Raw genomic sequence first — 10,322 nt, forward strand, 5'->3', positions numbered from 1 at the left:
CCTCCCAAAATACTCGTTGGGGTGCATTTCTTCCAGTCAGTCCCTGACTGCGCTAGGCAAAATATTCTGAGACCAGGACTCAAATGAGCCAAAAAAACGTCTACATACAAATGCAAACTCAGCCCCAGCACGTCCTTCGGAGCCCTTCCCCGTGTCCTTCGGCCCCCAAGCTCCCTCACCTGAGTGTTCCTTCCCATTTCCTTCACCCCTCATAGCACCGGCAGCGCCAGCAGCTCTGTGCTGCCCGCTCTGTGCCCGCTTTAGAGGGAGCCGGTCTCTCCGCCAGCTCCTAAGGGTTTAAACTTGGACGCGACTCCCCGGAGAACCGAACCGCGGGCCTGACGGCAGCAGCTCCCAGATAACTCCGGAGACTCCAGGGCTTGATAGAGGTTGCGCCCGGCAAGGCCCGAAGCCGGGGCTGCCCGGCCGGTGCGCACGCCTTACCGAGCGCAAAGTCTTTGTACTCCCCGTCTCAAAGCACCTCATCCTTACACGCAAAACACCTCCAGCCTTCTGCTGGAAAAACATACAAAACCACTTCGACAAAAGACACCACACAAGGGATGCTCGCATAAAGCAGACCGCGGAGCGGGGACACGCTGCTTCTGAGGGAAGGTTCTCGTAACCTTCCCTGCAGAACGCCGCATGTTAGTGAGGCACCGCGGATGACAAAGAGTGAACGCTCCGCCCGTAAGTTTCAAAAGCCGCAGCCCAGGGGGCGCGGGGCGCGGGGCGCACGGGACGGTACCTTGCGTGACGGCCAGGACGCAGTAGTGCAGCAGGAAGCCGGCGGGCGTGTTGCAGCGCCTCAGGCTACGCGGGGTGAAGCGCCCCCACCCGAAAGACCCCTCCTTGAACTGAGACAGAGCGAGGGACTCGGGCTCAGCGGGCGGCAGCAGCGGCGGCTCCGGCGGCTTCGGGGGCTGTGCGTCTTCGGTCGGGGCGTGGGAGACCTCGACCTGGGAGGGTGAGGCGGACGAGCGGCGCGGGGTGTCTGGGCTGGAGGGGACGAAAGCCGGGTTATCGATGCCTCTGGCGCCCTTCATGGTAGGGAACCGAGCTCCCGACTCCGAAGCCTGCGAGTGGCGCCCAACCAGCGGCTTGGTGGCTCCTCCCCCGGACAGGTGACAGCGCCCCCGCGCGGGAGCCGGGCCCGCCTCCTCGCTCTCCTCCTCAAGGCGTCGCGCCGCGTGTCCGGCGCTTCCTCCTGGGGCTGCAGGAGCGCGCCGTGCCGCCCCACCTGTCGCCCGGCCTGGCGGCGCGCGGCGGAGTGCGCAGCGCGGGCGTGAGACCCGGCTGTGGCCAGGTGAGGGGCGAAAGCCGCGCCCTGCTGGCCCCAGCGCAGCTCGCTGCGCTCCTCAGCTAGCCCGCAGACTGCAGCAAACAGAGACTGCGAATCTGTGGGCAAAAGTTCTCCCGGGTTCTGATAGGACAGCTGTAAACACGATTGCGTCAGGAGACCTTTCAAGAAAATAAAGAAAATGCGGTTTTTTTCCTACCACATCAAGCCTCCTGGACTCCAAGAATCAAGCAGCCGTGGTAATGTTTTGGGTTTCATGAACATCGTTTTAAGATTTTACCTATCATCCTCACTGGAACCGGAAATCTCCTCCCTCCCATGTTACCACACCTTTAACCACAAAACAACGACCATCGTTTTTTGATTTTACTTCCCCCATACTGAAGGAAAAGAAAGTAAAATTTTAAAAATGACTCTCTGTGGACACATACTGCACATTTAAGATCAACGACAATGATAATCATGAAAATAATTTCTACTTGTGGGTTAAATACACAAAACGCTTTGAGGATCCTAAGGCCATCATATGATACTTACAATGCATTCATTTTTTTCAACTAGCATCAAAAACTTTATTGTATGGGTGCTGAACACCATTAGTTAACACTCCTGCCTTCGTGGTGCTAACATTTCAATAGGAGACTGCAAATAATAATTCAAAGTGCCTGGTACATAGTATACTAAATATTATTTTGTGAAATTTTTGTATCGTTACGTATGCTGTCTTTATTGGGTTGAGACATATACATGTTTGTTTTGTTTTGTTTTGAATAGACATTCTGTTTCCTGTTCCCTCACAGGATAAAAACAGGTCTAGGCTAGCCCAAACAGGGGGAAGGAGTACAAAAAGGAACTAATATTTCAAATATTGGCTGGGTATCCCATTATTAATCCTTCCTTGAGCATAGTTAGTATTACCAATATGGTAAACATTGAAGAAACCATAATCCAGCGATTATGGTTTCTCCTAAAGTAGCTCTCCTAAAGTCATATAGTTAATGAATGGCCTGCCACTTGTTAGGGATTTGAATTCAGTTATCCCAGTTTGGACTTTGCACTTTCTGTCTTTTAATTTATAGGCCCATCTCTTGTGGTTAGAATTATTGCATAGTCATTCTGAAAGATCAAAACACATTTCTCTGAATTTATAAATTTTAAAACGTACATGCTTTGCTTTTCTCAGTACCTCGATTTTGAAGGTGTACAGACTAAGCACAGTATGTAAACTCTCTGGACCTTCTTTAGATGGAAATGGGCTCAAAGTAAATATCTAAAAGTGTAAATAGATAACATCATTTTATCTCCACAAAATGAGGTAATTTACTTAACCAGGAAGGTTTGCTCTGATAAGATGATTAACATACAGTCATGTTTTAAGACTATTTTGCAGCTCTGAATTAATGCATTCCAAATACAATCTCAAAACCAGAGTAGCTTAAATCCATACTAAGGAATAATTTTGATTCTTAACAATGTTAGACGGTAGGATTCTGTTGAAAGACTAGCAAGAGTGCTGTTGCTTCATCATCAAAACATCCTGCTCTTACTGAATGTGTTACCAACAGCACTTTCCAGTTACCTTGCATTCTTTAAGCTGCAATGATCACAGAAGGAGACTCAGGTTTACAACACAGATTTTAAAAATGGATCAATTTAGTCTCCAATGACTCTGGAAAATCATCATATTTTAAGCTAATTATGCAACCAATCTGTGTTAAATCTGTCTGGAATGCATATTGTCAAAATACACCAACTCAAATTTTAGAAGATATTTGATAAACTGCAATTTTTTCAGTGGATTTCATTTGCTTTATTTTTAAGGGTAAAGAATAGAGGAGAAAACAACATCCAGTTTTCACACTAAACCTTCCCATGGATATCATTCTCTCCAACAGAGCTTCCCTACCAGGAAGTGGATAAAGCAAAACAAAATAGTTTAATGACAGAAAGCAACAAGATTATGCCACTAATCCCCTCACTCTAACTCCATGCCCTGCTCAATCTTAGGACTGTATGTTGACATTCCTTGTCAGTGGATCTACTAGTTGAGAAGGTACTGATATGTTTATTTTGAAAACTTCATCATATTCTCTTCTGTTTGCTTTATTCTCTTCCTGTTACAGGCTGTATGTTACAGGCATCCTTTAGAACTGTAACAGTATAATGTTTATAGACTATTACAATTAGAAGGAACAGGGTAAATGCAAGGGTACAAATACAGGCAAATGCAAATGTTGAGATTAATTTTAAAAATTATGAAAATATCTTGTCAGTTAAAGCCTTTTAAATTGAGCTCAATATTATTTATTAAGTATCATAATGTATTTTACAAATATCAATACATAATAGCAAAGAAATCATTGGATATATATATATATATATAATGAGATGTTTTAAACTAGAAGAAAGTATCCTATTGTAAATTAGCACTAAGGGCATTTCTTCTAGAACATATTTCTTTCCTTTCCAAGATCTGATTTTGGTGCCTGGAAAAGTCTTCAGTTGGTTAGTCTTGATTGTCAGCTTGATTGGCTTGCACAACACCTAGGAGATTGGTGAAGCTCACTTCTGGGAGTCTGGGGCGGTGTTTCGGAGACAGTTGGCATTCAGGCCAGGACATTGTGCCACAGATGGAGTGAGAAGGGAGGGAAGGGGAAGCCAGCCCACCTTGCAACCTCGATTCTGTCAGAGCAGGTGATCTGCCGCTGCTATTGCCACCTATAGAAGTGGGTCTCTGGCATCTTTCTTCTTTCAAAGGGGACCATACTAGCAACTCTCTAAGGACCTAGGCCTGCTTTCACTGGAGCTACATCCTTGGTCTGTCTTGTTCTGCACCTTCTAGCTGCTGAGGCCAAGCAGCAACTGATTGGATCTTTTGCCTGTCCAGTGTCCAAGTGGCTTTTGTCCACTATCTTGATCCTACAAATCACCTTACTAAATCTCCCTTGTGAGTTTCTCTGCATTATGTATCCATTCTAACAATTCTGTTCTTTTCCTCAGTTTTTTTTTATTAGTGCGTCTTTGCAGTACACAATGATTGCATTCCTTGTGGGGAGCTGGCCTGTGTATAGAACGCAGCATAATTCCTTCTTCAGCACTTTCTCTTCCCTTCCACATCCCCTCCCTCCACCTCTTGATTCCCTTACCTTTTGTGAAAGTTCTATTATTTTACACTTTATATAGTGTATTTCTCTTAGAAACCGTGTCATAGTTAAGCTTGTATATATGATTTATTTCATTTAACTTTATGGACTCAAAGTAAATCCATTTTTCTACAAATGACACAAGTTTATCTTTCTTTAAGACACAGTAGTACTCCAGTGTGCATAAATAATACAGTTTTAGTTTTTTCTTATGATTATAGCAGCACAGTTCATAATACCTAAACCTTGGAAGTGGCCTAAATGTCTATCAGTTCCTTTTGAGCACCCTAACCAATACAAATACACTATTATTCTATAGAAGATATGTAATTGTAATATCATAATCATGGAAGAATACCACTTTGCTTTTCAAGGCCTTGAACCCAGGGCCGCATGCACCCTAAGAAAGTGCTCCACAAGTAGGCCCCATCTCCCTTTTTTAAAATTTTATTTTGAGGCAGAGTCTTGCCAAGTGGCCCAGGCTGGCCTGGAGCTTGTGTTCCTCTCACTTTACCTCCTGAGTAGCTATAATCACAGGCATGCACCACCTTGTTCAGCACAAAACGCCATGTCTACTGAGTAGAGAAACAACCATACAACTACTCTTGATAGTCCTGTCACAGCTACAATTTAACCATTATTTGTTTTTTAGAAATGGAAGTAGGAGGAGGATAAGGGTTATTAAAATTTAAAACTGTAGAAAGGAACGTCGAGGCATCATTTGTTCCAGGAGGCTACCTCCAGGAATTTTAATAACAAATCCATCCAAAGGCTCAGTTCACTCAGAAGAAAAAAAAATTAAAAAGTTCTGATTATAGACAAGGTAAGAGAGATGAACAAGGAATTTTCATACATTGTTTAGTAGTAATTTTTTTCACTTTCCTGGCAATTAGTTGGAAGAAATCTAGTAGTGTACAGCTGAGGAAGCTAGCAGGCTGCTACTAATTAGCTAGCAAAATACTTACAAATACAAGTCAGAACAGTATGAATAAAGGGTAGGGCAGTAGGCATAGGTTAAACTAAAACTTTAAAAACCTTACATTTCCACTTATAATCACTTGTGGAAGTTCTCAGAGCAAGATCCCAACGGACAAAGAAAAGGATTTCACATCTCACAAAAGAAGAATGATGACAAAATTACTTCACTGAGCATTGGGGAAAGCTAAGAATCAACTGCCTATTTTTTGATTGACGAGGGAGTTACAAGAATCTCCAGTTTATAAGAACATATGAAACTTCCTAAACCAAGGATTGTAGGAAATAGAAGCTTCTGAGGTAGTAGTAAATTAAAGACTAAAAATGTTTTTAAAATGTTAAAGAATTGGCATTAAAATATAGTCAATGCAAAGACATCTTCTTCCGGCCCAAATGAAATAATAAAAACCATATTTAAACCTTTGCCTGAAAGACGCAAAAGGTAGGAAAAAAATGTTAAAAAAAAAAAAAGATGTTAGCTAAGAGACATTGAGAGACCATGATCTCTAAGAGATAAAAGGAAATGAGGTGAGTGGTTTACATCCTTGAGGAAGTTTTCAAGTGAGTAAGGATGGAAGGGAGGGTGGTACAGACAGAGCTGAAGCCCAAGGAACCCAAGACAGAATTTGCAGAGCAGAGTTGTCCTGTGGAGAAAGCTGCACAGGGAAAGATGCAGAGTGGACCCCAAATATCCAGCAGATTGTGGGCAGTACATGCCAGCAAAGAAAGTATTCTAGTATAGGGAAAGAATCATTTAAAAGATTAGGGAAACAGAGGCCAAATAGAAGTAAAATGAAGAAGTTTTATGACATTTAAAAAATCTGAAACTCATCACCAAGAGCAAAAACATACACATAGAAATTGCCTTGGTTATTTTTCTCATTGCTGAGACAAGATACTCGACACCCAGAGTTAAAGAAGGAAAGGTTTGTTTGATTCAGTTTGTCCATAACCAGCTGGCTCCAAGGCAAGGTAACACATAGCAAACAGGCATCACAGAGGAGAAATGGTTTATGGTGGACAGAAGGTAGCAAAGCAGTAAGGTTCAACCACAGTTCTTTCTACCCCTTATATTTTATCCAGGCTACTTAGCACAGGTAGCACTCACACTTTTAATCCTAGTGCCCTTGAGCCTAGCATCACACCATGAATCAATCTCGGTGTCATACAGTCTAGATCCAGTCACCTCTGAAAAATCCCCACCTATGACTGCATGAGGCTTTGAGGGGACATCTAGACACAAAGCATAACAGAAATGTTCAAAAAGTCTTTCAGAAAGAAAAAAAATGGTGCTAGGTAGAAGCAATCTATAGAACAGAATAAAGAGCACCAGAAATGAGAAAATAAAGTATATGACCCATGAATAAATTGTAAGGTTTTAAAATATTATTTCAATCTCTTTCATAGATAAATCACTGTTTTAACAGAATTAAAATACTGTGGGGGTTCAGATGATATGAAAATATAAAATGTATGGCAACAGTGACAAGGCTGCAAAAGAGAAATGGAAGTTACATATATACATGCCTGATAGATGAAATAATATATCAAAGGTAAAATATGATAATAATTTATACTACAAATCAAAATTACTCATAACTTATTTGAATTTCATTGTAGCATTTGTCAAGAACTTTATTATGTCCTTGTATTTAAATGTGGGTTAAATGACAATAGAGCTGAAAGAATCTTTCTTGAATAAATTACTATTGCATATAGTGACTAAAGAACAAATTAATGTCAAAATAGAGAAAGAAGTTTAAGAAAAGCAGAAAATACATACTAGAATAAGTTATCAGTTCTAACTAATATAAAGCAGTAAATAACTGTTCCTCTCTGGCTTTGGCTTAGAGGTTTCCCTTTATAGAATTTCCCAGAAATTTCTCCTGCACACAGTGATTTCACTCAAGGATACCAGTTCTTCCACTTTCTGCTTCTCTCATCTCAAAGTTCCTTTTTGAGAACAGGTAAATTGGAGAGAGAGTGAAGATGTGCTGTGTTCTCCCTAGCACTGAATCATGGTACTTTTCTTATGCTAGTGTTATGGTTTAGGTCTAAATGTCCCCCCAACGTCTCATATGTTTGGAAGGTGATTGGGTTGAGGATGTGCTATTCTCATCGGCAGATGCATCCAGTGATGAGTTCTGGAGGTGAATGTGCTGCTAAGTGTGGGGACTAGTTGTAGGTGGTCACCAGGGTGGCCTAGAAGGGACTGTTCTTGCCTTTCCTTTCTTCTCTGCTTCCTAGCTGCCTTGGGATAAGCAGCTGTGCCCTGCCTTCCACCATGCTGTTTGAAACAGCTGTCTTTGCATTGAGTTCGCTGGGAAAATGTGAGCCAAATAAACCTCTTCTTTAAGTATTTTGCCCCAGCAGTGTGAAAGTGACTAATACAACCAATGATCACAACCTGTTCACTTGCTGGAATACTATGAATGCTTTGTGTAACAGCATCAAGACCAAAGAAGCTAAACCCATGATCCATATGATTGGGCCAAACAAGTTGCCAATTAAAAAAAATTAAAATCAGCTTGAATCAAAACTGTAACATAGCTAGACATGGTGGTGCATGCCTGTAAACCCAGAACCCAGGAGGCTGAGGCAGGAGGATTGTTGTGAGTTCAAGATCAGTCTGGGCTATAAAGTGTGCTCAAGGCCAGACTGAACCGTAAATCAAGACCCTGCCTGAAAAAAACCAACCAAAAATACCTGTAACATAAGTGAGATTTGAGCAAGTTAAAGAGTAGATCAAAAGTGAATGAATTTAAAAGACAATAATTGAAGTACAAAATCCAAGTTATGTTTTTTATCTCTGCTATGTATCATTTACATTTCCCCAATTTTTGTTTTGCTTTTTTTAATTTTGTTTTGTTTTGACATGAGATCTCACTTATGTAGTACAGGCTGGCCTCGAACTCATTAGGTAACCCACCCTAGCCTCAGACTCACGGCAATCCTCTTGCCTCAGCCTCCTGAGTGCTGGAATAATAGACATGTGCTATACCAGGCCTGGCATCACACCAAAATTTCATAATCACTTCTATACATTTGCATCAAGAGAATCCTTGACTAATGAGAGCAAGCCCAATGATTATATAATTAAAATCGAATGAATAATTGAAATACTTCCCTTGAAAATCATTTGAAGAAACTATGAACATTTACCTGAATAATAGTTATACAGTTAATATAACTATAATAAAATATTCAGCAGGTGCACCATTTAAAGACACAAGACTTATGCTTTGCTGTTTTTCAGATTATCTGGATACTTGAAAAGACCAAGACCTATTCATTATGATTCCTACTTCTTATATAGAGTAAATAAGAATAGTTGTCTTGTTTTGGATTCTTCAAAAATAAAGACCAGTAAACCCTTTCATGCATTTTGAAAATAACACATTGAACACAGAAAGTAATATTAAGCTGGTGCCTTAGTTATTTTCCTCACTGCAAAGCCACAGTACCCCACCACCCAGAGGAAGAGAGGTTTATTTTGGTAAACAGTTGCAGAAGTCTCATCTCAGGGCTGAGGCTCTCAAGGGCAGAAACAGAATGGTGGAGGAACCTGCTACGTGGAGGAAAGCTGGCACCTGGGCGGCAGCCAGGAAGCAGAGTGAGGGGTGAGGAAGGCAGGATGATTTGCTCTCCCAGGCCAGGCCCCACTGGCCTAGGCTTCCCCCAAGGCTCTACCCATGAACAGCTCCATCTGCAGCTAAATCCACAGACGAGTATAGTGCCCCATGATGCACTCACAGTCCCGAAGTTCCACCTCTGAATTCATGAGATTCTTGGAGGACATTTCCGACCTAGACCATAATGGCTTGTTTCATACAATTTGAGCCTCGTGTAAAAAACGTGTTATGTGTTATGTTGATGTTTGTTTTATTTTGTTTTGTTTTGTTCTGTTTCAACAGTGGAAATTGGACCCAGGCCTTTGTGCTGGTCAAAGTCTCCTATCTGAGCTTCCCACAGTGCTGGTATCACAGGCAGTAGACACCACCTGCATGTAATACTTGCCATGACTTTTAATATGCATATTTTGATAGAGGGCAATACACACATACACAATAAATATTCTTATGTAATATTCATATATTCTTATGTAATAAATATTCATATATACTTCAAAAATATTCATATATACTTAATAAATTCTCAATCTCAGTTCCAGCTGCATCAGGAAAAGTAAAATATGTCATATGAATAATAATTTCACTGATTTTTTTCAAGGCAAAATAAATAAAATTGGAAAGTAAATTAGGACAAAAGATTGGGAGGACAAAGCAAAAGAAAGAAGCAGAGAGACAAGGAATTTCATGACTTTGTACTTTGCTTTCAGTACAAAGTTACCTAGCAGTTGTACATTTATCAACCTCAAAATGGACTTAGGCTATTTCTAGTCATAAATAATAAGAAACAAAAAAATGGCGTAATATAAACGGCCCATCACAGAGGTAATGATTTCCTTTTGCTAGGTAAATTTTTACTCCAAAGCGACTCCTCAAACTCCTGATGTTATCTTTTAATTTCACTCAACAAAAAAGGAAGAAAAGGATGAAGAAGGGCGCTACCTGGACTCTGCACACATCACGTTTTCTGGCATCCCATAGGAAATGAAGCACATGTGGTGAAAGGAAGGCCAGCAATTGACAGTCTCTGTTCCACGTATCTACGTGGACTATTAAAAGAATCTAGATTTCAACAACTAAGGAAGAACAAATGAATTATATCTGAACTATGGTAATTAATAACAATAGCTTAGTCGGGAAGAGGAGGAGTCTCAGTTGTGGTAAGGAGACTGCTGTGTGCATACGATGGCATACAGATTTCTGCTTTGGGACTGCATGGCTTTGAAATGTTTGGAGAACAGGATAGAGTGAACTTTCAATAAATGGTGATTTTGA

The 10,322-nt window shown here is 41.1% G+C and overlaps 1 protein-coding gene across 1 annotated transcript in view; it reads right to left on the bottom strand.

The window, feature by feature from the left end:
• LOC100729205 (solute carrier organic anion transporter family member 4C1-like) overlaps positions 1-1,385 on the bottom strand; it is a 43,015-nt gene extending 41,630 nt beyond the window's left edge. Inside the window, exon 1 of the mRNA XM_063246762.1 lies at positions 749-1,385. Coding sequence (XP_063102832.1) covers positions 749-1,046 — 298 coding nt within the window. The 5' untranslated portion in view covers positions 1,047-1,385. The remainder of the gene's footprint in view (positions 1-748) is intronic.
• Positions 1,386-10,322: the final 8,937 nt, after the last annotated feature.

This window comes from Cavia porcellus, unplaced genomic scaffold, assembly GCF_034190915.1.
Source record: "Cavia porcellus strain 051 isolate PalLab524CR breed Dunkin Hartley unplaced genomic scaffold, mCavPor4.1 scaffold_4, whole genome shotgun sequence".
Taxonomy (NCBI): Eukaryota; Metazoa; Chordata; class Mammalia; order Rodentia; family Caviidae; genus Cavia; species Cavia porcellus.